Source organism: Amblyomma maculatum, chromosome 3 (genome assembly GCF_055883805.1).
Source record: "Amblyomma maculatum isolate TAMU_Amacu chromosome 3, ASM5588380v1, whole genome shotgun sequence".
Classification (NCBI taxonomy): Eukaryota; Metazoa; Arthropoda; class Arachnida; order Ixodida; family Ixodidae; genus Amblyomma; species Amblyomma maculatum.
In genome coordinates, this window is record NC_139346.1 from 94491470 (window position 1) to 94519135 (window position 27666).

Below are 27666 nucleotides of genomic sequence, written 5' to 3' on the forward strand. Positions count from 1 at the left end.
ATCGTCACTAGTTACTACTGCGCATACGCCATAACCATGGCAGCTAGTTGCTCCAATCAAGACAGAAGGGAAGAGAGAAAAGGGAGAAGTAGCCGGTCAAATGAACCAAGAAGATTTGGAAGACGTCAAGAAAGTGAACAAGGCAGGCGAAAAGAAGAAGACAGGAAGGGAGAGAAGAGAGAGGAGAAGAAAAAGAAGAACCCGGTCAAGTGGAGGAATAAAATTCTGAAGATGTCAAGGCGACTCACCGAATCGTCTATGACACCATACGGTCTGCATCCAGTGCATCGGTGACAATAACGTTCGAGTCGGACATCGTGAAATATGTTTTAATTTCGCTACGCATATCCACGCTTAACCGAGTGGAGCCGCCATCATTTTTTTTTTTTGCACATCGACTCACCATCGAGTCAGCATTTAGGCCGCGATCACGCGCTTACCATCTGAACAGACCATACAGCGGGAAACTCAATCATATGATAAAATTATTTGGAGGATCATATTCTATGGGGGCCTGTGGCTCGTCAAGCTGTCTTTTACTACAGCTCTTTCTCCAGGCCTCCAGTGTCGTGTATTCTGAAAATGTATGTGAATGTCTTGTACGTGAAAATGTTACGAACATGCTCAAAAGTTTACTAGCGTCGTCAAAACCTCCAAAGTAAAATCGAAGATAATGCTCGAGAAGATAGTGATATTGCATATCACTGTCGAAGATGTTCTGGCATCAGGTAGTGCATCTCGTTTAGTTACGAAATAATCCTGCTACGGTTTCAGCGGTTGTTTATGCATATCACTAAGTGCATAAATGTTCACTTGGACCTAATACTGAAGACGTATGTGCTGCGACAATAAATATGCACCAAGTCATCAAGAAAGTAGCCAGTATGAAGTGCTACGAATCTGTAATAAAATAAAATGGCAGTGGCTTAGCTCGGCTCTGCTAGGATATACGTAGCGTTAGCTAAGGTTCAGCTGGTTATTAGCCTTCCCAGCCACTTTAGCCTTCGTATATTCGTTCTTCGTACGCTGAACTGTCAGTTTCCAGACAACTACATGGGGATTCGATGCGTTAAGCTTCTCCGCTGCTAAGCAGTAATTTCGCTCTGACCGTTTTACCGAGAGCAAGCAGGAGAGGAGGAAAATACTTTCTAACCAGATTCATTGCGCCGGCCCATTGTTGCCTGTAACGAGTAGGCTCTGAATTGAAACAAACATGAAACAAATATGAAATGAAACAAATGAAATGAAACAAATATGATGTTTATTTTACTTCCTCCGCTGTAGTGAACACGCACACCGGGCAGGCCGTGCCTCCCGCAAGCCCTCCGCGCCTACAATACGGTGGATCTCTTCCGCCTTTGCCAGAAGAACCTGTTCTTCACTTAAACAATAAGCCGACAGCAAAAAAACAAAACAAATTTTTTGCGGATCTCTGACCTATGCCGTGTTGTCAATAACTGCAATACAAACAAGTTTATCAACACAGCCAGCTGCCATTGGTGCGGCGTGCGGCTCCTCGTCTGCATAGTGGCTCCGCTGCTAAGTCGTCACTGAGGTTTACATCTTTCTGTTACTGATACAATGCGATCGGCAGCAAGGCAGTTCCACAAGAGAACATTTACTGGGCCATTAGAAAGCGCCGTCGGATATGCCTTCAATGCGAAGCAATTTAGACCTAGCGACGACTAGGGAGTAGCGCCAGGCGAGAATGCCGTCGTCCACCGTGCCAGCGGGCGCCGCAAATTTCATAAGCGCTGCTGTATGTGCTGCGAATTTATAGCCTTTGTTCATGATTCAGCTGAGAGCGCACGTTTTTCGACGTTTTGCTCAACAAAAATTACGAGGTACTTTACGAGCTAAAGTAGTGAAAGGCGAAAGCCTTAGTGGTGCATTCTGCTGCGCAGCTGTTACGCATGGCGCGATGATTGTTGCTACGAGTAAAGCGAGCGACTACTGTTTCACATTCTGCTAGTGCATCATCCATCATGCCCTGTAACTAAGCTTTCAGTGGGTGACGAGTTTCGAGAATGTTCCAAACTCCGACCACGAACGGCACAGTAATGTTTTCTGGCCACCTAATTAGTGATTAAGTGCTAATTATCATTAAATTATTTAGTGAATAAGTATTAAAGAAGTACTGATTAACTTTTGACTAATCAGTGACTAATTAGCAATTACGTTCTAATTGCGTTTGACGAATTAGTGATTAGGCTCCAGCCAAGGAATAAATGGAGAACTAATAAATGACACTTTAAGCTGTGAACCGAAGTCAATCGCTGAAGCCTTTAATAGCTTCTTTGTATCTGTATTTACTCCAAAAAGAGACGAACCTTCAATGAAAGCGTCATCCGGCATTACAGTGATGGTATTGTCATATTACGGGAAGGTATAGTCTCCTTGCTCATAAAGCTGGATTCTAAGAAATCACCTGGTCCTGATAAGATACCTAATGAATTTTTGAAGCGTTACTGTGAACGGGTTTCCTATTTTTTTAGAGAAGATATTCGTAGCATCGTTACGTGACTACACTGTACCGAGTGACTGGCTGTTAGCAAGAGTTGTTCAGGTTTTCAAATCTGGCGACAAATTTATTGTTTCTAATTATCGTCCAATATCTATCACATGTTGTGCATGTAAAATGCTTGAGCATATAATATGTAAATATCTTGTAGAATACATTGAAAGTAATAGACTTTTTTACAGTAAGCAGCATGGCTTCCGGAGTCGTCTATCAACAATAACACAGCTTTTTGAAATTACTCATGCTTTTGCGACAGCCATAAACTCGAGAGAACAAATTGATGTGATTACAGTGGACCTGTCGAAGGCATTTGACAGCGTGTGTCATACGAAACTTTTGCACAAGCTGCAAGAGTTCGGTATCGACGTGCAAGTTATCAGTTGGATTCAGGCTTACTAGTTGAACAGAGAACAGTTTATGGTTATTGATAATGTTTACTCATCAACATCACCAGTGTCATCCGGTGTTCCGCAAGGGTCCGTTCTTGGTCCCATATTATTTTTGTTGTACATAAATGACATTGTAAAGGACATACACCCTCTCGTTGAAGCTCGATTATTTGCTGATGACATCGTATTATTCTGCCGCATAAAAATCCTGCAAGACCAAGTCCTTTTGAATGACTCTTTAAAAGTTGTGTATGAATGGCGTGTTAAGTGGGACATGGTAATCAATTTTGAAAAGTCAATTACTATGATTGTGTCGAAGAAGAAAACCCCGTTAGTGTTTCCTTATACAATTAATAACATTGAAATAATACGTTCCAATAGATTAAAATATTTAGGTGTTACGATTTCTCATGATTTTAACTGGAGTGATCATGTACAGAATATTTGTGGGGCAGCCCAACGAAAGCTTGGATTCCTACGGCGAAGGTAAGAGATGCGCCACCGGCTGTCAAACTAAAATCTTATAAATCATTGGTAAGGCCAAGTCTGGTATACGCGAGCATAATTTGGGATCCAAACCAGAAATATCTCATAGATAAGCTTGAACGGATTCAGAGATTAGCAGTGAGGTTCGTGTTTTCTCGCTATCGAAGAACACAGTCCGCAACCGAACTTATTTCACTTGTTGAGCAACAAACCATGGCTATTCGTAGAAAAATTGCTAGGCTCAAGTTCCTTTATCAACTTTGTAACAATAAACTCAATTTGGACTCCGGCTTGTACTTGCGGCCGCCCGGGAGACTGTCATCTCGCACTAATCATTCCTTTGCAGTGATGTCGTATGTGCCAAGAATTGATGTATTTAAATTTTTGTTTCTGCCTAAAATAATCATTGAATGAAACAACCTTGACCGAAGTGTATTTGAAAAAAACTTGTTCTTTAGAAACTTTTGAGAAAGAGTTGGAAATTTGTTGTGCCGCTTAAGTGTACATTGCCCACCCTGTAACAGCCCGAAAGGGCTAACAGTACTTGCAAATAAAGTTAATTAATTAATTAGTTAGTGACAAAGCACGAGCTAAATTTTGACTAATTACTGATTATCATTCACATTAGGTTTGGCTTGTTAGTTGCCCAACCACGACGGCGCTCTCTGATTGGTCGAGAGGTTTGTGGCAGGACTTTTTGACGGGTTAGTTGGTACATTATCTTGATTCTTAAAGCGCTGAAGGAACACCACAGGAAGAAAGACACAAAAGGACAGAAGTGCAACTTCCAACTTTTAACAATCAGTGCTTTAGGAATCAAGAGGTTTCTGACGTCCTCCCGCATCGACCAATGAGAGCCACCGCAAAAAAAGGGGACACATTTTGTTCAGGACAACCATGAGCCACTAAAGGCTTTCGCGTTAATACGTCGTGCAAACGATGCTGCTACGACGGGACAGGGATACGATGGTGATGCTCCGCCGGACGTACTCCAAGGTTGCATAAAAAGGTCGACGGATGGTACTTTAGACACTACTTCTTTTATGTGCTGTTCTTGAACCGTGGCCTAACTTGAAAGCATACATTGTTGAAGAAGGACAGCTCGATCGCATGCTTTTCGCCCTCAGTCGCCGGCGCAATACAGACCAACGTTACTAGAACCAGCTTCAGTTTGAAAATTCTCCGCCTACGCTGTACATCGCGGGCTGCGCCTGGCGGAAACCGGCTCCTGAATGACGCTGTGGAGCGGCAGCGAAAGTTGGTGCGCAGTAGGCGGAGGGCATCATTGCAGAAGTATCAATTTGTCTAAAACAATAATGTGAGCTTGGATTTTTATTTTTCAGCAGCTGCGGCCATGGCAGTCGATAAAAGGTTATAAACTAATGTAAAATTTTGCAGGCAACCATTATTAAGGCTGAGCTACATGTACGCACGCGAAAACTCACGCGAGCGCGACGGCGGCACGCGTCGCGCAAACCGAAATGCAACTGTCGCTTGGCTCGTAGCTCGGGCCTGCCGAAATAGAAAATTTCGCTCGTTCGCCCGGAAGTGCATGCGCGATCATGAAATGATACGCAGCAGTGAAGTGCACTCAGCGTACGTCACTGCCGCTCATTTTGCACGCCTTATTAATGCAAATGCATTACTTCGCAATGTTCACAGATTTCTGTCCGCAGACCATGTCCGCCGACCTTGTCCGCAAAATTGTGTCCGCAGCAATTGTAATTGAGAAGCGGTAGAGGTTAATTAGTGGTGTCAATCGATAGAGGGTGACGTAATATTGCTGCAGAAAAAATATTTAGGCAAACAATTAATTAGGTAATTATTTAGAATAACTGGTTCACAGGAAAAGAAAGGCGCAGTATCCGCCACCCTTGTTCTGTGGACACCTAAACCGCGCCGTAAGGGAAGAGAGGAAGTTGGAGTGAAGAGTGAAAGCGGATTAAGAAAAGAGTGACGTAGTGGCTTTGACGTCCAGGATGTGACGTCACGTAACAGGAAGTAGAGCCGAAAAAAGGACATAGGAAGGTATTGGCGCGCAATTTGAAAGTACCAGAGACTAAATGGGCAAGCAAGAAGTGAATTAAGCAACTAGAAGCAACCAACAGCAGCATCCGTGCTTTCGCATTACTCCAATGCAGATTTTGCAGTGCTTCCTATTTTGCAGTGTTGCCTTATGATTGTGCTTTGCCGCGGAAATTTCTAGCTTTGTACGAAAAATGGTGCAAGGATTCAAAGAACGTCTAATCTAAAAAAAAAAAACGTCACGTGACCACTTGTATAGCGCAATTTAATGCATGGTAAGTGCCTCCAGCTCAATATGGTGTGCTCTAAATGCATTTCGTTTTGCATGTTGTCGCAAGATAATTCTATTCTTGCAATTGTTCTGATTGTTCATTTGCAAATAGCTTTGCGATGTACTGCATCATAGAAGGATGCGTACTATGCCAGCAACACAGAGCGTCGTCGCCATTTCGCGTTGCCGTCGATTTGCGCTGTCGGGTGCATGTATATCTTTCCAAGTAGGCGAAAGAGCGTACGCTGATCGCTTTCGCTTTGCCGCCTTGTCGCGTCGCTCCCTTTTTCGCTCACATGTAGCTGAAGTCTTTAAGGAGTCGCAGCAGCGAGCGCGGGATGTATGGCTTAATTTCGACAACCGGGAAGGCGACACATTTCTGGTAAATTTTGCGGAATTTGTGGTAACAATCAATCGCCAGAAGGCCTGATTTTGAGCAACTGGGTGTTTCTGCACATTTCAGTTAAGACAAATTGTCTGTTCAAAAGCTTCTACAGCAGGCTTTACAAATCAATCGCGTTTTTCCCACCACACTTGGCAATTGCAATAATGAAGTATGAAAATAGCGACATGAAAAACTGCCGGTCGCGCAATTAGGTAGAATCAATAGGGGCTATTCGCAGTTGTTGGTTAAGTACTGGGAAATAAAATGAGCGTGTATGCATATGATCAATAGGCACTTTTAATAAGCAGCATTACTTGTTTCTTACCCGCCGTGTACAGAATGTGTGTACACAATTTGTCCGCAGCAGCTGTGTAGACCTTATACCGATATGATTGCTCTGGAAGAATTGCATTTCTCAGTTATAACCTGTTAATGAGTATAAATGTAATTTATTTTACTCTGATTTTGTTCTAAATTTGTTATAGTTACTTCTTAATTGTGATTATACTTCACGCTACATCATTAAGTCATATATTGTCTGATTGCTTATGTAAAGTATACTAGCGCTAGACTAACCTCAGGACTTACTTAGTTGTCGATAATTCGTTATCTGCGATTAAATATTTCACTTCATACTAAAGCATGAAATCCTATGTCATCGGATAGCTTATGAAAACTATAATTGCACCTTTCTCTTTATTGTCGTAATTAGTTAGCTGGAAATAAATGCAAACATTATGCTACAACATCAAGTCATATATGTTCTTTGTTCACCCCCTTTGTTCGTCAGACGTTTCTCTTTCTGTTTTCACAAAGACTATTAATCCTAACCTCACGCCGAACCAACGCCATGAACGGCTGACATTGCTTCGACACCACCAAGCCATTTTTGATGCCACTATCCCACCACTGGGACGGACTAGTGTTGCGCACCATCGCATCATTACTGAAGGTAACTCGATCGTTCGCCGACGGCCTTATCCGGTTTCCCTCTCTGAACGAAAAGTAACTGAAGAAAATGTAAATGACATGCTCCATCGCAATATTATTCGTCCCTCAACAAGCTCATGGTCCTTCCCAGTAGTGTTAGTTAAAAAAAAGGACGGCTCGGTATGCTTTTGTGCTGATTATCACGCACTCAACAAAATTACCCGCAAAGATGTATACCCGATGCCGCGAATTGATGACGCCCTTGACTCTCTCCAACCGCGCAAATATTTGTCGACTTTGAACCTCTGCTCAGGTTATTGGCAAATACCTATGCACGAAGACGACAAAGAAAAAACCGCTTTCGCAGCTCCCGATGGCCTTTACGAATTTATTGTTATGCCTTTCGGACTTTGTAACGCACCAGCGACATTTGAAAGAATGATTGATACTGTACTTCGTGGCCTAAAATGGAGAACCTGTTTATGTTACTTGGATGGCATTGTTATCTTTTCGTCATCTTTTAACGACCATCTCACGCGTCTGAATGAAGTCCTCACCTGTCTCGCTTCAACGGGCCTTCACCTCAACACCAAGAAGTGCCACTTTGGACAGAAGGAAATTAAAATATTGGGACATCTGGTCAGCCATGACGACATTCGTCCAGACCAAGAAAAAATCATCGCGGTCTTGAACTGTGCTCGTCCACTACGGACTGCAGATTTTGCGCAGTTTCCTCGGCTAGGCGTCTTATTTCCGGCGTTTTATAGGGCATTTTGCAACTATTGCTGCTCCACTTCATGAACTACTTAAATCACACAGCCCTTTCGTGTGGACCGAACAGTGCGAAACTGCTTTTAACGACCTAAAGCACGCCCTCACATCATATCTTGTTCTTGGCCACTTCAGTGACAGGGCTCCAACCACCCTGCACACTGATGCCAGTGGTCTCGGTCTTGGCGCTGTACTTCTGCAGCGCGATGCAACATCACGTGAGAAAGTGATTGCCTTCGCCAGTCGGACTACGACTCCAACTGAGAAAAAATACACCATTACCGAGCAGGAGTGTCTTGCCGTAGACTGGACTATCCAAAAATTTCGCCCTTACCTCTACGGTCGGCACTTCACAGTTGTGACCGATCACCATGCTCTTTGCTGGTTGTCTTCGCTCAAAAATTTGACAGGCTGATTTGGCCGCTAGATTCTACGCCTGCAAGAATACTATTTCGACGTCACTCATAAATCAGGTTGCCAACATTAAGACGCCGACGCTCTTTCTCGCTGTCCACTTTCGGATTCAGCTTGCTGTTTTTTTCCCAATGCATTTTCACCTCTGACCACAGCCGACCATCTCTTTCGCAGACGTATATTATAACAGTTTCTTTTGACGACTCTGAGAACAAACACGGTCACAACAATTTGCCGATATCTACTGCCGTTCCTTGATCGACCGCGTTATCGGCGCTCTGGACCCACCCAATGCTCGGCTTCGCCGACAGCTTCATATTTTCAAGCTCGATGATGGCATCATATGCTGCTACGTTATTACCCTGATGGAACTCGCTGGATCCCAGTCGTGCCGCGTGTGCTTCGTCCACGTATACTGGCGGCTCTCCACGATGACGGTACTGCAGGTCACCTTGGTTTTGACAAAACCAACGACCGCGTGAAAAAACGATTCTTTTGGCCTGGCCTATCTTCCAGCGTAGCCAAATACGTCGCATCCTGCCCTCTGTGCCAACGTCGCAAGCGGCCGATGTCTTCGCCCGCTGGCCTTCTACGATCTTTTCCCTGTCCTGCCACGCCATTCGACGTAGTCGGCATCGACTTATATGGCTCCCTACCTCTCTGTGATGGGGGTAACCATTGGATTAAAGCAGCTGTCGACCACCTTACACGCTACGCTGAGACAGCACCTGTACCGACTGGTTCCACTCAAGAAGTAGCAAATCTCTTTTTGTGATCAATTGCAGTGCGTCTTGGCGCTCCTGGGGTGCTTCCCAGTGACCGCGTGACGTTCTTATCGACAGTCGTTGCCGAAGTTCTTTACTCGTCATCCACCCTTCATAAGACAACCTCAAGCTACCATTCCCAGACTAATGGTCTGACTGAGCGATTTAATCGCACCTTATCGGATATATCTATCTACATCACACCAGATCATCGAAATCGGGACACTATTCTACCATTCGTCACTTTCGCCTACAACACAGCAGTACAGCGGACTACCGGTTACTCTCCATTTTTCCTCGTTTATGGCCGTCCTCCCACTACAATTCTCGACGCTTCCTTCTTCTCTACGCCCGACTACTCCACATCGGTACCTACCCAGTTCTTATCTCGTGTGGCCAGATGCCGTCATCTTACCCGCCTCAACACGGCAGCGTGTCAGACCGCAAGAGTCGCTGCGATTCTAAGCATCGCGTGGCCTCTTTTCCTCCTGGTGACGAAGTACTGCTTTATACATCACTGAGCACCTCTGACCTTAGTGATAAATCGTCAGCCAAACTTCCCTAGTTAAGAAGTCACGCCTGTTGAGCCCCAGCCGATCGACGCCACCGTGGAACTGAAATTGTTCATGTTTCTCGCTTGAAACCGTTTGTGCGCCGCGGTACATCGGTTAGTTAGCTGCGGCCAGGCTGGCCGCTTCCGACCCCCCCCCCTCCCCTCCGGACAGATTTTGTGAGCCTTCTATGATGTTCTTCTTTCATTTGTACATACCATCGTCATCGTCCCGCAGCGCCGGCTCGGGCACGCGCCTGTGCTCGTGGTCGGATTAAAACGCTAGACAGGGCATCGCTGGCCTTGCCGTCACGACCTTGCCGTTTCGACCTAGCGTTATTTCTCAATATATATATATATATATATATATATATATATATATATATATATATATATAATATGCACTATCGAAAGGACATACAGGACATGAAATGGGTCTTTTTTTTTATTACAGTGTGTATAAATGTACTGTGTTGATTATGTCGAGCATAAGAGCCTCAAGCATTATGTCATTCAATAGCCGATGTCAAGTATAATTGCACTAGACATATTGTAAGTCTTAATAAATGGCCGTCAATTAGTTCTTTATATTAAATTCAACTTTACGCTAGAGCATCGAGTCATATATCGTTGAATAGTTCGTATCGAGAACGAGATATTGCCCTATACTATTTGCAGGTATTGACTAATGAGCTTTAATTAGGTGATTTCATTAACAATTGAACTTTAGGCCACCACATCGTCATGTATCGTTCAAAAGGTCTCTACGATAGAATTCAAAATCCAACGCTAAACTACGCAAAACGATGTAAAAGCGAACTAACATGGGTCTCACTCGGTTAAAACAAGCGCGTGATACCTGCCTCAATGTTTACGGATTCAAAGCACGTAAAACGTGCAAATCACCCCCGGTATTGTTTTGTTTTTCGCCGCCTGAAAGAAAGCAACATCTGGCGCTTGGTGCGTTTCCTTGGTTAGCTATTGGCAGAAACATCTGAAAGAAGATACGATCATTCGTTTCTTTCCTTCACTTCATAATTTCCGTAGCATCAACACTTTTGCAGCTTTCATTTTTTCTCACGGTGCTACCCAAAAGAGTTTGAAAGATGTCGCACTAGTTCTAGAAGTCGCAGTGTTAATATAGTTTTCAAATTCTTTTAATATCATTAAAGTAACTTATTTAGTTGCTTCAGCGCTGGTAATGCAGGCAACGAATGCCGCTCATTTGGAGAGAAAATTTTCATGCTGTCGGCAAAGCATATGTGCCACATTGGAGATTTCAGAGCATACTCTCATTCCGGAACAGTGTTCGTCAGTTGGTGCGGTATAATTTTGAAACTCTGTTTACTGATGTGTTATGTGCGCCGCAGCTCTATTTAATAGCGCAGGGGTGTTTTTTATTCCAAGAAGCAGTGGCAAAATCTGGAGAACGTTATGAAAGCTCGACCCCGATTACAATCCATTCTTATCAAATGAAACAAAAACTATGAAGCAAGAAACGGGCAATCCAAAGAATGTCTTTTGGCGACAAAATGATTTCATTGAGATTTTCTCAAATGTACATGCGCGCAAGGGCTTGCGAAACGCATGCGCTTGCGCTGGCCAGTGCTGCGTGCTTTTTGTCCCTTGCAACACAGCCGCCATTGGTTCCGCCGGCTTCACCCACTCGCATTGGCGTCCATGGGGTACCGCCATTCCAGAAGTTCTATATAACCTCCTTGGTCGCAACAGATACATCCTCATAGTAACTCTGACGAGTTCAACCTGCGGAAGAGGAGCGCAGTCCTTCGCAGTCGCCCCGGCCGCTAGTGCTGTTTCCAACAGCTGCTGCCATGCGAAACGGATGGTATACTGTTTGCTGGCGTGTTTAAAAAAAAAACACAAAATAGCACCAAGGTGCCGGATATTTTTCACGAGCACTGCTAAACAGCACTTTTACACTGGAGCATCGCAGCATCAACAAGCACAGCACAGTCCAAGATGGTGTCAAGAGGAGCCGGAGCGGACTTTCACAGCATGGCTCATACGGGGCGCCACCATCAAACTAAGATGGCTGCGAACAGTCAGACTTATCTACTACGTAACGGAGGCGAAATGCTGGGCACGCGTCGGCGCCAGTGCGTCTGCCGCGGCTAAGACGTCACTCCTCTGGAATGCGCAGACCGGCGAGGCGCGTGCCATGTGACGTCACTGCTCCTCGCTCTTGAGCAGCACGGCTCTCCAGGAGCCACGAGAAAGTGCTCAACCTCAGCCAGTGTAGTTAAAGCTACAGAAGGCCGTGAGTAAGCAACCATCCAACTCTTCTATACGGCAGCCATCATACTCACGAGCACGGTAAGAGTTCTGAATCATGCTGTTGTTCTTAACAGATGGACACCTCTTAAAAGAGAGAGCTGCGCAGCGAAAAAGAAATGGCTCAGTTAAATGTTTGAAAGCGTGTTTTCCTTGCCGATTGCTTCTCACTCGAAAAAGGAGGTATGCTGTAACCAAATCTTAGGTCCACCCTTTTGTCGATATAGAGGCATGGCGCCGTGCTCATTATGACATGCCTCAGCGGTAAGGGGCGCTCGAGTAATGAACCAGTGGACACAGGCTCCATCTCGGATCCCGGCCACTGCTGCTGCCTGCTTAAAATGGATGCGAAACGCGAGGTGCCTGTCGACTGGGCGGTCTCTGTGCATTGTTAAAAACCCCAGCTGTTCGAATTTTCCGGAGCACTGCACACAAGGTGTCCCTCGTAGCCGATGCGTTTTTGGAGGTTAAACCTTATGAATGAAACTATTCACGGCTTGTTCCTAGTACGTTCAAGCTCTAGGCACTCAGGTATACTGCTGTCTTACCATATTTCTGCGTATTTTGCATGAGTGCAACAGAATACTGCCAAGTCAAACACATATGTTTTATGCCCTTCGACTTTGGAGCCACCACCTACCTTTGCCAATGAGCAGTCCTATTTGGGCATTGACAGCGCGGTCGGCCTTGTCGGCGCGTCGGTCGACCAGCTTGAGCAATGCTTGGAATGGTCTGACATCACACAGCCGCCGCTCCTCGTCCGTGAACTCTTCTCTCTCCGCGGTCCGCTCGCTGACGCAGGTGAACACATACGCATCGCGGTCACGCAGGGCTCGGTACAGCGGCAGCTGGCGGGCCTCGCGCCACGTAGACTGCACAGAATGACCGGAGGGAAAGGGCTCAGGAGTGTTGTTTGTTGTGCTGGAAGTGTGGCACCTGATAGTGCTGAGAAGCTTTCTCAAAGATGCTTCTCAGCTTTCTCCACATGGCACCATAGAGGAGTGGAACAAGTGCCCGCCTAACCACAACCAGTGCTGATTTTTTTGGCACGATGTTTTCTTAACAGCATTTATTTCCCAGGATCATGTTTTGCTATGCTTGTATATAGTATTTTGTCAGCCTTACACTTCGTATTTGTATTTTGTGTTGTTGAAAGCTTGTATTTCGCAGATGCACTTTTTGCTAATCCTGTCTTTGATTCACTTATAGCATGTTTTCGCCCCTCCTGCTTGGGCCTATTGCGAAGGCCGACAGTATGTTTTAAAAAAATAAATAAAAAAAAGCGTCACATGGAAAACGTAGACGTCGAGTGATCCTTAATACACGTCCTACGTATATATCGCCTTCAATTCCGGTATGGCGGGCCCACCGAAGTCTGCCGCTGCCCTTTTCCCGATAACTCAATTTCATTAGGTAAGATGTTCTTTACCGTTGTCAGTGAGACGCATTTCTATTGTTTATTTTTTTTTTTCAAAGCTCCACTTTCTTCTCAAGGTGAGTGTTACTCCTCAAGTTCACTTGCTGTTGACGCTATTCTGACCTAACGCTCTTCTGATTTATTTAATATGTGATGAATAAATGACGAAATGATTCATAAATATCCAGATTAGAAGCTCGAATCGAGCCTATGAATTGCAATCCTCTACGAGAGGGCTTCCCGTGGCATCCTGTGCTGGCTCGAAGCGGGTTAGTTGAAATGAGAGTCCGCCTCATGGCGAGTGTGGCCTTTTCAGTTATTTACAGTATATTATTTTTGTCCATTTTTTAGAGTTGCAAAATATACTAACTGTGACAACTACAAGGAAAGTCTAGTTCGACAGTTACCAGAAAACACAATTAAAGGTTGCAAAAAGATGGAGGTGCGAAGATAACGACTGTGATAACGACAAAATCGATTAAGCGTATCAGTGAAATCCCGAGCATTACAACTTGAAATTTTAGGTATCCGTACGGCAGAACTAGAAACTCGACTAATTTCTTCGTTGCTCATCAGCTTTTCTCATAACATATCAGCTCCACCATTGCATCTCCTATGGGCCGGTTCCATTAAGCATGAAAAGCATTAGATCATCAGAATGGAAAGTTGGGCGAGTTGTAAGTTTGTCATGATCGATTGGTGGGCGCTGAAAAGATTAGATCATCAGAATGGAAAGTTGGGCGAGTTGTAAGTTTGTCATGATCAATTGGTGGGCGCTGTTTAACACAGACTTCTCTTTGTCTTTGCGTCTTTCTTCTCTTCTCTTTGTCTTTTCCCCTTTGTCTGCGTTAAACAACACCCACAAATCCATCATGAAAAACATTACATGAGACAGTTCTGAGTGTTTATGTGCTTCGAATGCGCAAACCTGAGGTGGATTAAGGGATGGATAAAACATACTTAGTAGTAGCAACATCATCATCATCATCATCATCATCATCATCATCATCATCATCATCAGCCTGAATATCCACTGCAGGGCGAAGGCCTGTCCCATGTTTCTCCAATTAACCCGGTTCTGTGCTAGCTGCATCCACTTGACCCCTGCGAACTTGACCTCGTCCTCCCTCCTAACTTTCTGCCGCCCGTACTACGCTTGCCTTCCATTGGAATCCAGTTTGTTTCCCTAAGCGAACATCGGTTATCCTTTCTTCGCACTACATGTCCTGCCTTCAACATAAACGTCAATATCAACATCAGTATCAACATCAATACAAAGCAATGACTGTCTATACAACGTTACTAGATACAACGTCCATACAACGTTGTGCCTTATAGGACCAATACAACAAATGATACTACCCCGCAGGGGTGCCGCAGTGATTCGTATTTTCCCCGTATTTGAATTACTGGAATGAAAAAGTGGAAGAAATACGGGAAAGGACGAAAGGATGGATGGGACGTAACCTCTCTATTTTCGCCCGTGTGACTGTATACAATACCTTTTTGGTGGCAAGAATAATGTATTTACTTCAAGTATTGTATTGTGCTCGAAGCAATATACAAAGGTTCCATCGTGTATTTGCGGTCTTCGTTTGGTCGTCCAACTGGGAACGAATTAGCAGAGATAATCTCTTTCGGCGAGTTAAAGACGGAGGGTTGTCTCTAATGCATCTATATGTGCGGCAGATGGTTTTAAGGTTTTGTTTCCTACGTGACCAAAAAGATGCATTCCTGAGAACCTTTATGCAAATCATGCTATTCAGTGCAATTCCAGAGTTAATAGTCTCTTCATGCTCTGCTCGGGGATACACTGTGTCACGCTTCCTGCGAGAAGTGGTGTGGTCGTTCAAGTTTTTGCGCGTGAGGTACTCTGTAGAGTATTTAGCGACGGTGCCACCTAAGCGGCTGTACAAGGATCTTATTTCACAATTGTTCCCAGCTCCATTGTACAGAACCTTATACTGTGAAGGCCCAGGAAAAGATGTGCTCAAACGAGTTAAAAACATGACTGTTGCACCGGGCGTAAAAACATTCTTTTTTAAATTGCATACAGGAACCCTCCCAGTCAAAACATGGATGGAAGAAAAGGGCTTTTTTGTACCTTGGGGCTCAAACTGTCTACTATGTAGGAAACCTGAAACAGTTGAGCACGTGTTCCTGGATTGTTGGGATGCGGTGTTTTACTGGGATGTGTTACAAAGGACACTTAAAAAAGACCTGCCATTGACGCCACGTGGAAATCGGTACTTGACAACTGTTAATGATGATTTTCAGTATGCCCTCATCATGCTGTTGGGCCTTCACAGTATTTGGAGGAGTAGGATGGCTTATAGACACTGTGATATCGATGCACGATCTGTATGTGATTATTTTGTTGAACAAGTGTATAAACTAAAAGAAATTTTGAAGCAGCAAGACGCTGCGGAGGAGGTCTTAAGTCTGATGGGCGAACTTGTGGTAATGAAAGTCCATTAGACACGGTTGTCAGCCAAGGGGCATGGCAACCACGATCTTTTACTGATGTATTTGTACCAATTCATGCAATAAAGAAAAAAAAAAGCCGGGGTGGCGCAGTGGTTACGGCGCTCGGCTACTGTTCCCAAGGACGCGGGATCGAATACCGGCCTTGGCGGCCGCTTTTCCATGCAGGTGAAAAGCAAGGCGCCCGTGTGCTGTGTGATGTCAGTTAAACCCCGTTAATCCCCACAAACCAAACCAAACAAATGGTACTATTCCTGTGATGTCTCACCGATCTTTCGGGCGCCACTTTTCCTGGCGCCGCCACTAGGTCCCGTCGCTAAAAGGGCGTATACGATTTTGCCTTACTAGGCAACTAGCTTGGCAGCAAGGCTTTTTTTAGAAAAGTTTGGTAAGGCTCGTTTATTTGCCATTGGTGTTCTTGCCACACACTCGAAACGATCTCCATTGTTATTTCATAAAGTCTTGATACTGTTGTCTTAATACTGTTAAATAAAAACAACTATTGCGACGGTTCACCTTCAAAGAATTGAAAAAAAAAAAACTTTATGGCGAGCCACACGGAATTGGGTACACCTGAAGCTTACTAAATCCCACTACCCAGTTTAAAATTTAAAAAAACAAAAAATTCAGCAATAAGGTTTTTCCCGTCGTGGCCAACAAAGTGAAATGCCTTGTGTAACATCAATAAGGCATCCCGTGTTCGGACGCCAGGAGGCCACGTAGGTTACCGTGGGCAGCCTCTTTAGCTTGATAAAAGCATAAATGCTGATTCCTTTGCTAGCATGAAATGTCTTGCGATTTGTAAGAAAAATACCAGCTTTTCGTGAGCGGGTCCGGAAGCCACATAGGACTTTTCACCCGCTGTATATAGTATAGGATTATAATGCTATTTAGCAATCTTCATGTTCTGAACGCTACTTCTTATTTATGAATAATAATGACATTTGTTTTGTATGACTTGTTATGGAGTTTCATTAGAAAATGGTCTGGGGCGGCCTGAATATCTTCTGATTTTTTAAAAAATGTTTTCCTGCGCTTGTCAGAAATAGTTTACCATAATCATCGCATGTTATTCGCCACAGCTATCAATCACAATGGCAGAACAAGATGCAGAACCAACCGGTCCTTCGTATACCGTCACCTTTGTAATGACGTAAGATTCCGCCGCGTAGCAGGGGTAATGCAAATATTGTTACGGTACGCAGTGACGGAGACGATGACGAAGTGCTGGGCTAGTGAAGAAAGACCACGCTAGGCTCTGGTTGTCCTGCATGTGTGTCCCTGACGGCGAACTGTTGCGGCTACGACGTACCATCGCCTCGTAACATTTCGACGTGCCTCGTAACAATATATAAACCTCTTTGAGATCAATTATTAGTTTATTTTTCTGCATTCCTTCCGGCCACTTTTATTCCGCTGATGCAGATTTTGGCGTGACCCCCTTTCCCATGGATGGAAGGATGGACTTTGGGAATGTCCTCCTTGAAACCTGGTGGCGGAAGTCCTACGTGTTCCATATCTATTGCGGTTTGTGTTCCTTCACGCAAAAAAACACACCAAAACTTAATGGTCTCATCAAAGAATTTTCCGCGTTTCTATAAACTCAAATTAGAGTCAGTTTTACTTTTCGCTAATTTTTAAATTTCAGCTGGCAGCCTTGCGTCTTATTGGTGCCACCTGTCGACTACCATTAACCAACACCGCGTAACTCAATGGGGATACCATGCAATTTTGCAAGAAAGGAGAGTCCCGAGAGATTCTGCTTAAAGATGATTATTATCGGGATCGAGTTCTCCTCCTCCTGGGTGCGAGCTCTGACCTATAAGATGCTTTTTGGACTAACACCGTTTATACTGAGAGCAATAAAAAAAAAATGAAGGGAATTCAATAAAAGTTTGAAATTTGAAATCTTCCTATGGATTTAGAACGTCCAGCGCCGCCATACACGTGGTGGCAGCCGTAAAGACTAAGAGCGACTTTCCATACAGTTCCAAGGTTTATGCGCCATAGTTTTAAAAGAAATGCTTTCAAACAGAAAAGAAGCTTCACGCATGTATTTGTTCATATTTTAGCTCTTTATGAGGTGAGGATAGCGCAACCTCGCTAGTGAGGTTCGTTTCTCGCAAAAGCATGCCCACTAATACCCGTTTTTCTTTTTTCTGTTTGGTCTTTGTTCTCATATGAAAGTCAACATAAATATAGAAGGGCGCAAAGGAAGTACATGCTGGGAACAAAACCAGCGCAACCATCCACAAAATGCTAGAAAGAGCCACAAAAAAATGAGCGAGGTAACTTCGAGCAATAAAGTATCCTCAGTGCGTGCACTAGAACAAGCGGGCGTATATCGAACATTTCTCCGCGCTGAACGCAACATGATGGTCGCCATTTTGCCATTCGCTGTGGAAGCACTCGCCTTTAAATTTGCGTACCTCTTTAACTTGCTCGAGCGTGGACTCCTTTGGGACCTGGAGCAGGAGAATGATACCGTTGGGCAGGAGAACGGTGACCTCGATAAGGGAATCTGGCCCCGAGGTCCACGAGTCCTCCAGCAGGAGGCCGCTGCCCAGGGGAATCATAGCGCCCACTTTTCGTCATGCCGTCCCGGAAGGGCCAGCATGCACTTTCGATCCAGGAGCGCCGGCAACAATACGGGCTCCTGCACCTACATTGAAAATGAAGATGTACACAGAGTGGCAGCAAAGCGAAGGCAGTAGAGAGTCGATAAGATCCTTAAAGTGAGAGATAAAAGAGGAATCGGCGTCTGATTGTGTGCACCAGTGTCTCGCCTTGGTATCAGGCAGAGCTCATCGTGTTTCCGCGTTCCGTAGCACTCTTCTACACACGCGGTGAAAGCAATGTCCGCCATCCCTTCGTCTGTGGCTATGTAGAGACGACGCACAGATTAGATTATGAGAAAACACGGGGTTAGCGATCCAGTGAAAAAAATATTAGCTGTGGTGGTAAAACATTTATTGTGGTAGCCAGGGTACATTACAAGGATTGAGGTGGTTCCTGATTGCGGCTGGTGTCTGTCAGGCCGTGTCTGGCAGCGACCGCTTCAGCCCAGTCAACCAGCATCTTTTGCGCAGCTGGGTCCGAGCTGGAGAACGCGATCTGCCAACCCTCTTGGTCCGTGAGGCCCCAATGGGGCGGTGGCTTAAGATATTCGCATAAAAACATTGTGTTATTGAAGGTGGCTCTAGGTGCGCCACATAGAAAGCTTGTGGGGTCGTATAGTTCCGGGTTAAACCTAGTGTGCAGCGATAGCTGAAGCGGCCCTCAGTGCTGCTTGTCGCTCACGCCTTGCAGCATCGTCGAGGAGGTGTTTCGCAACACGCTTCTCACTTTGTCCCGACGTTTCCGTCGCTTTTTGGTTTAACTCCTTCCGCGTCCGCAAACTTTCACCTCGTGACGCAATGTCCTCCGGATTCTCTACTTTCTCTCTTCTGTCTGCACGAGTCAGCGGAGATGGCTGGGCTGCCGAGCTAGTAGCAGGCCCGTGCATTTTCGTTTCCTTTTTTCACAGCCACAACAACAGATGCTGCCAACCGACGATCGAAACAAACACGGCTGCTCAGATGCTCTTCCTCCGAGTCCATGGCGCGGCTCCGGCCGAAGCGCGCGGCGCGCCTATGCTTGAGATTAACGCCAGTAATCGCGCCACGCAGCTGCTCACGCGTCAAGCTACTTGCCACGTCGGTTGAATTTTGACCTTGACCTTGACTTTTGGTGGAAAAATAGATACCAAAAGAGGTTGTGGCTTAAATTCCAACTTGACCTCGAAACTGTTTAAAGGTCATCAGAAACACACGGTGACTTTGGCTTTAACTCGCGTATAGTGAAGCTATTGCTTCAAAAAATTCGACAGTCTCTTAGATCTCCTAAGAGGAGATTGGCGAAAGTCTACTCTTCCTCTCCTACCATTTGCCTCTCATCGTTTGCCTATTATCGGCATTAGTTGCAGTATACATATAATAATAATTGATTTACAGAAACGGAAAGGCAGAGTATCTGTTACACTTTCTCCGACAAGTGTGTGAAGAAAGTATAGAATCGCTCCTGTCGCGTGGCGTTCCTTGGCGCGAGTTCAAGTGTGGGATTGCAGATAGCAAGAGGAGGAGGAATCAACATTTGTTTGGCCCGAAATATTTCGGTTGTGCATGCAGGCACCAGACGTGGTGGTTCCCTAGTTGCGGGACCCATATGTTCCCAGCAGGTCCTTGCCTCTGTACGTCAATGCGAGCTGAATCGATGGGGTGAGGCTGGATAACAAAGTCTCCCATCGCTCAAGGGGTTGAAGATTGTGGTATTGTCGGGAAGGGGAGGAGGGGGGTCCTACTTCTTGTGCATTCTGCCAAAACGTGCGGCAGGGTGCCCTTTTATTTTTTTGAAAAAAGGACAGAGCATATCGTGTTCCGCAGGGTACATGCGGTTCATCAGCACGGGATGCGCAAGCGATCCCGCCTGCGCTCGACGCAGGATCGTCTGTTGTTGCCTGGTGACTTTGGGTTGCGGTTCTGGCATTCTGCACCTTTCCTCTCAGTACATCCGGGTAATCTCCCGAAAACTGGTAACCGGATGCGGTAGCTCTTCCGGCTCGTGCTCACCCCGGATTGACATTTCTCGGGCATGGTAGTCTGCGATGGTGTTGCCTGCTGCCTGCAAGTGAGCCGGGGCCCAACGGGCTCTCTGACGGGAAGAGCAGATGACAGGAAGGGTAGACACGAAGAACACATCTCGCGCAATATCGCGCACAGGCTGATAGATCTCGCGCACCAATCTCGTGCACAACTATCGCACATATGATTTCATTTCATGAGCCTAGAAAGGTTTTCGCCTTAAAATTCCGAGAGCAGTGCAGAATATGTAGTGAAGAGATGCGAAAGCCGGACCGTTGCTGCTGCACACGACACATCGCCCGCCCCTTGCGGAATACAATCAGAATTGCGTGTAGCGCATCAAAGTTCACCACCGTTCTATAATTGGCTTAAGGGAAAGGAAAGGCACAATATCTGTCACTCCCGGAATCTCGCTAATGCATCTCACGGACAAACCTTATTATCGCTTATTTTGACGCAGTGAGTGCGCCATCCGCCCAATGCGCCCTTTCGCTGGCCAACGAGAACCTTCCCGAGAGCACTGGACATACTGTCCAAACTGACGTGAATCCTGCTTTGTCTCTTACCCAGAAGCGCCGCCTTCAAGCAATTCTGGACACTTACCGTGACTGCTTTGCCGTCACTTCCAAAGTGAAACGGACGTCAGTAGCCAAACATCGAATTATAGTTGATCCCACCGAGCGCTCTATCCGCCAACATCCCTACCAAGTATCGGCGAAAGAACGAGAGGCTATTCGGGCGCAGGTTGATGAAATGCTCCGCGATGATGTGATCCAGCCGTCCACAAGCCCATGGGCCTCACCAGTTGTGCTGGTCGCTAAAAAGAATGGAACACTCAGATTGTGCGTCGACTATAGAAGGCTTAACAAAATTACGAAAAAGGACGTCTACCCATTGCCTCGAATCGATGACTCGTTCGACCGACTCCGCCACACCCGATACTTTTCATCGCTCGATCTACGCAGTGGGTACTGGCAGAATGACGTCGACGAACGTGATCGAGAGAAGACCGCATTCATTACTCCTGACGGACTGTACGAATTTGACGTACTTCCCTTCGGTGTGTTCCGCTCCCGCAACCTTTCAAAGAATGATGGACACTGTCCTAGCCGGCCTGAAATGCCAGACGTGCCTTGTCTACCTTGACGACGTTGTCATTTTCTCTGCGACCTACGAGGAGCACCTCAAACGATTGACGGCCGTGCTAAATGCCATCCGCGGGGCCGGACTCTCACTAAAACCAGAAAAATGCCACTTTGCATTTCAATAGCTCAAGTTTCCGGGTCACGTCGTGAGTGCTGAGGGAATTAGCCCTGATCCAGAGAAAAGACGGCTGCCTTAGCTGCTTTCCCGACCCCCACGGATAAAAGTTCCGTGCGTTGGTTTTGGGGTCTCTCTACATATTACAGGAGATTTGTGCACTTCTCCCGAATAGCGGAACCATTGACTCGTCTAACATAGGACGACCAGCCTTTCATCTGGGCCGAAGAACAGCAAAGGGCTTTCGAAGAGCTTCGGAAGCGCCTTCAAACAAGGCCCGTACATGGCCACTTCGACGAGGAGGCCGACGCAAAATTGCATACCGACGCCAGTAACGTTGGCCTCAGTGCAGTTCTCGTTCAGTGGCAAGAAGGCGTTGAGCGGGTAATTGCTTACGCTAGCCGCATCCTGTCTCGTTCCGAAGCGAATTATTCTACTACCGAAAAGGAGTGCCTTGCAGTTGTGTGGGCGGTAACAAAATTTCGACCGTATTTGTATGGTCGGCAGTTTAGAGTGGTCAGTGACCACCACTCAGTCTGTTGGTTAGCGAACCTTAAAGATCCTTCAGGCCGCTTAGCCCGCTGGAGTCTCCGCCTACAGGAGTTCGACGTCAACTATTGTGCACAAGTCCGACAAGAAACAAAAAACAAGAACGCTAACTGCCTATCCAGAGACCCTATCCCATGTTCTTCAATTGAAACAGATGACTTCGTTTTTCTCGGTGCTCTCTCGACGCCATATCTCGCTCAACAGCAGCGAGACGGCATCGAACAGCGGCCCCTCATCAATTACCTCGAAGGAACCGCCTCATCGCCGCCTGGCCTTTTCACGCGTGGCCTGTCGTCGTTCTGCTTGCGTAACGGCGTCCTCTACAAGAAAAACTACGCTTCCACAGACATTCAGTATCTGCTGGTTGTCCCAACGCCGCTCCGTACCGACGTTTTGCAGGCATGCCACGACGAGCTTTCTGCCGGACATCTCGGTTTTTCTCGCACCTTGGCACGAGTACGACAAAAGTACTACTGGCCCAAGCTTGCCGCTATGGTTCAGAGCTATGTTAGGACGTGTCGTGATTGCCAACACCGGAAGATAAAACCTGTCAAGCCGGCCGGCCTGCTGCAGCCTATTGTTCCTCCGCGAGTACCTTTTCACCAAGTCGGTATGGACTTGCTCGGGACATTTCCTACGTCATCATTGGGAAACCGGTACATTATAGTCGCCACAGATTATCTAACCCGCTATTGTGAGACGTAAGCTCTTCCCAGCGGCACGTCTACTGATATTGCGAACTTTTTCATCTTTAATCTAGTCCTTCGTCACGGTGCCGCTGCGATCGTTTTAACTGTCAGAGGCACGGCATTTACTTCAGCTCTAACCCAGGAAGTGATGCGGCTCAGTGGCACTTGTCATCGCAGAAAAACAGCTTACCACGCTCAGACGAATGGTCTTACTGAGCGACTCAATAAGGCCATCGCCGATATGTTTTCTATGTATGTCGACGAATACCATAAGAACTGGGTCCAGATACTACCGTATGCAAGATTTGCGTATAACACCGCAGTCCAGGAAACGACCCGCTTTACACCGTTTCGTTTGGTGTACGGTCGCGAAGCTGTCACCATGCTGGACGCAATGCTACTGCCAGATGTTGCCCACCCATCGATTGCCGGTGCCGACCAATTCGTGCAGCATGCCGAAGCCGCTCGCCAGCTGGCTAGACTGAGAGCCCGGACACAGCAAGTTAAAGATGCTCGACGTTATAACCTTCGTCACAGGGAGGTAATTTACAACCCTGGCGATCAGGTTTGGGTGTGGACACCTGTTCGCCAGCGGGGTCGCTCCGAGAAGCTTCTGCGCCGCTACTTCGGCCCGTACGAAGTACAACGCAAACTCAGCGACGTCACCTACGAAGTGATCCCGCAAGTAACTGTTCGCTCATCCAGACGGCAAGCGCAATCGGAAGTCGTACATGTCGCCAGGATGAAGCCCTTCTACTCCCGCTAGGTGAAGCTACATCTGTGTTGATTTGTTTTGCTTCCTTTATGTGAAAGCGGCATCCTCGCCGACTACGGTTATCCTCGACCTCGCCACTCGGCATCGGGGCGATACCTTTTCCACCGGGAGGGGCAATGCCGCAATGTTATCTTACTGGCGCCGCCATGTGGCGAGCTGGGGAGACTGGCACGCGCTCGTCTTCTTCGCTCTCGGTGCTCGCCCGCCAGTCGGTTCTGTGCCTTATCTTCCCGGTGCTTATACTTAGTTGTGAGTAAACCTGCCTAACAAGTTCTACTTGCTTCTGTGACAATTTATATATATATGCCCCGCCGGGGTGGCGCAGTGGTTACGGTACTCGACTACTGTTCCCAAGGGCGCGGGATCAAGTCCCAGCCTCGGCGGCCGCTTTTCGCTGTCGGCGAACAGCAAGGTGCCCGCGTGCTGTGCGATGTCAGTGCACAGTAAAGAACCCCAGGTGGTCGAAATTTCCGGAATCCTCCACTACTGCGACTCTCGTAGCCTGAATTGCTTTGTGACGTTAAACCCCCAAAAATAAACGAAACCACACACATATATATATATATATATATATATATATATATATATATATATATATATATATATATATATATATATATATATAATGTAATGACGGGGTTTAGATGGTTTGCACAGCAATATATCTTACGTAGCGGCTAGGACGGCCAGCGTTTGTTGTTGTTGTCGTTCTCTAATGTTTACAGCGTTTACAGCGACAGCTCAAACTTTGTCGTCTTCACTTCTTTATCGTCTTCGGCGCGCGACGTCTCTGATAGATGGACAATTTCACGTCCTTTTCAGCGATGATCTATTGATGGCGTGAGGGGCTCTATAAGGTAAATAACCGGAGAAGTTTGCTTAAGCACACGATAGAGTCCCTGGTATCGACTCGGGAACTTGGGCGACTAGCCTGAAATAGAAGAGGGCACCCATAGCCATACCAACGTATCCGGACAACAAGCAGACGGCCGACATGGGGATCCGGCGCGGTTGGTTTTCTGGTGGTACTGATTTCGAGCTGTGATTTGACGTGCGATATGACGGCACTCTTCGGCAGAGGCCGCTGCTTGAGAAATGGGTGTCAATACGGAGGCGTCGGGACGGTAGGGTAGGATGGCGTCCACTGTACATGAAGGTTCCCGGCCATACAGAAGGAAATAGGGCAAGGAACCGGTAGTCGCTTGCGCAGCAGAATTGTAGGCGTAGGCTATGAATGGTAACACACGGTCCCAATTTGAGTGGCTAGATGAAACATGTATGGCCATCAGGTCTCCGAGGGTCCGATTAAATCTCTCGACCATTCCATTTGTCTTGGGATAGCAGGCAGACGTCGTACGATGAATAACACTGCACGCCTGAAGAAGGGCTTCTACGACATCGAACAAGAACATGCAACCACGGTCGCTACGTAATTCCAGTGGCGCACCGTGACGCAGGATAAGGTTCTCAAGGATGAAACCAGAAGCAGTTGCAGCTGGTAAAGCAGCAGTTTCAGAATATCTGGTGATGTGGTCGATGGCAAAAATGACCCACCTGTTGCCGGCAGGGTATCGACTTTAACGGGAAGAGCAGGGAAAAGGCCCGTAAAGGTCAATTCCAACAAGTTCAAATGGCCGAAGGCTGCTGGGAAGCTGCAGGGTAGCTGGAGGGTGTCGTGGGGTCTTGCGACGCTGACAGTGGATACAAGAGCGGACGTACTGGTGAACAAAATAATACATGTCCTGCCAGTAGCAGCGATGACGTAGGAGGGTATATGCTTTCAGGAATCCAGCCATAGTATAAAGTATACAGGAGGCTTTAATCCAACATGGGCGCACTGTGGGTCATCGTGAAAGCTCGCGCAAATGACTGATCGGAGATGTCGGGTAATAACAAGCAGCCATTTTCGATCATCAGGGAGGTAGTTTCTGCGGTAAAGGAGATTGTCACGCATGTAAAGCGTTGGGATTGACGTCGGAACCTCTGAAAGGGTGGCATTGTGATTGGTTGGCCAGAACGGTAATGAGTGAAGCAGCATGGGGATCTTTGCGCTGCTGATATGCCATATCCATGGTTTCAAGGGAGAAAGGCGTGAGGCCAGCGACAGGGTGTGGTCCAGGGTCAGAGGTCACAGGGGAGCACGAAAGGGCGTTTGCGTCGGAGTGCTTGCGACCAGAGCGATAAAAGACACGAATGTCATAGTCTTGTAAACGGAGAGCCCAGCGGGCGAGGCGGCTGGACAGATCTTTGAGGGACCACAACCAGCATAGAGCATGGTGATCGGTGATGACATCGAATGGCCGACCATATAAGGACGAAATTTAGTGATGGCCCTAACAATCGCCAGAGATTCTTTTTCTGTTACTGTATAGTTGGTCTCAGCTTTGGACAGCGCACAACTGGCGTAAGTTACGACGTACTCAGGGAAATCAGGTTTACACTGAGCTAGAGCAGAACCGATACCGATGCCGCTGGCGTCCGTGTAGAGCTCGGTAGGAGCGCACGGGTTGAAGTGACGTAGTATCTGTGGGGATGTCACAAGTCGGCGGAGCGTAGTAAAAGCTGCATCACATTCAGGTGACCAGGCCGACAATTCGGGGCTTCCTGCAAGAAACTGTGTCAAGGGGGCAATAATGTCGGCAACATTTTGGACGAAGCGGCGGAAATGCGAACAAAGCCCCGTAAAGCCGCGCAGTTGTGTCAGTAAGCGTGGGAAATCCCGCCACTGCACGAAGTTTGGCAAGGTCCGGCAGGACTCCGTCCTTGGACACGACGTGGCCGAGTATCACCAGCTGTCGAGCACCAAACCGACACTTTTTCAAGTTCAGCTGCAAGCCTGCATTGCTTAGACATCGAAGAACCCTCTTGAGGTGAACAAGATGAGATGGAAAGTGGTTCGAGAAGATGACAATATCATCTAGGTTGCAGAGACATATCTGCCATTTCAGCCCGCGGAGGATGTTGTCCATCATGCTCTCGAATGTTGCTGAAGCGTTGCACAAACCAAAAAGCATGACATTAAATTCATATAGACCGTCTGGCTTTAAGAATGCGATTTTCAGGCGGTCGGCTTCAGCCATTGGCAGCTGCCAATAGCCTGAGCGGATGTCCAGCGAATGAAATTATTCAGCTCCCTGCAAACAGTCAAGGGCGTCGTCGATGCGTGGGAGGGGATAAATGCCCTTCCAAGTGATCTTGTTGAGCCCACGGTAGTCGACGCAGAACCGAATGGAGCCGTCCGTTTTCCTTACTAGAACGACGGGTGAAGCCCATGGGCTGCGAAAAGGCTGGATCACTCCGCGCTCGAGCATGTCACTCACTTGGCCTCGATGACGCGGCGTTCAGCGGCTGAGACTAGGTAGGGGTGCAGGCGCAGTGGTGCGTGGAGGTCGGTTTCGATATGAGTGCGAACCGCGGTTTTACGTCCCAACGAAGTTTGGTGAGAGTCGTATGAGGCGCTGAATCGTTGAAGCAAAGCAACGAGCTCGTCGCGTTGGGTAGGCGGCAACGATGCGTCGACAGAACGGTCGAAAATATCAAGTTTGGTCGAGTCGGTGACTCCAGTGGGAGGAGTGAGGGCGGTAATGTGATGCACTGTAGGGTCTGCAGTAACACTAGAGGCGTCGGCGGGATCAATGATATGGACAGTGCCAAGCGATTCTCTTCGAAGTAACGTCGTTAGAAAAGGCAACGTGTTGGCGACGTACAGAACGCTGATACCACAGAAATATTTAGCACGGCATGCGGGAGCAGCACATATTTTCGATGAGCACAAAGGACGGACATGTACATTACTCTAGCGTCATTGATGGCATCACATTTCACAGGCACAGGAAGAGAAGAGTAAGCAGGGACAGCGATGTCGTCGGCAGCGAAAATGGGCGCAGCTGGAGCAGGGATTGTGTCTACGAGAGTGTCACAAAGCGGCAACAAATCAATGTGAGCATGTGCGCAGTCGATGATGGCATGATGCTTGGACAAGAAGCCCCATCCGAGGCTGATTTCATGAGAAGACTGAGCGAGGACGATGAATTCAATAACGTAGGAGAGGCCTTGTATGACGAGCCATGCGATG

General features: G+C 46.9%; 1 protein-coding gene across 1 annotated transcript in view; it reads right to left on the minus strand.

The window, feature by feature from the left end:
* Positions 1-27666, minus strand: part of Pi3K92E (phosphatidylinositol 3-kinase 92E) — a 90965-nt gene that overhangs the window by 56157 nt on the left and 7142 nt on the right. Inside the window, exons 2-3 of the mRNA XM_084597789.1 lie at positions 18129-18361; positions 12439-12670 (exon numbers count right to left, since the gene is read on the minus strand). Coding sequence (XP_084453915.1) covers positions 12439-12670; positions 18129-18275 — 379 coding nt within the window. The 5' untranslated portion in view covers positions 18276-18361. The remainder of the gene's footprint in view (positions 1-12438; positions 12671-18128; positions 18362-27666) is intronic.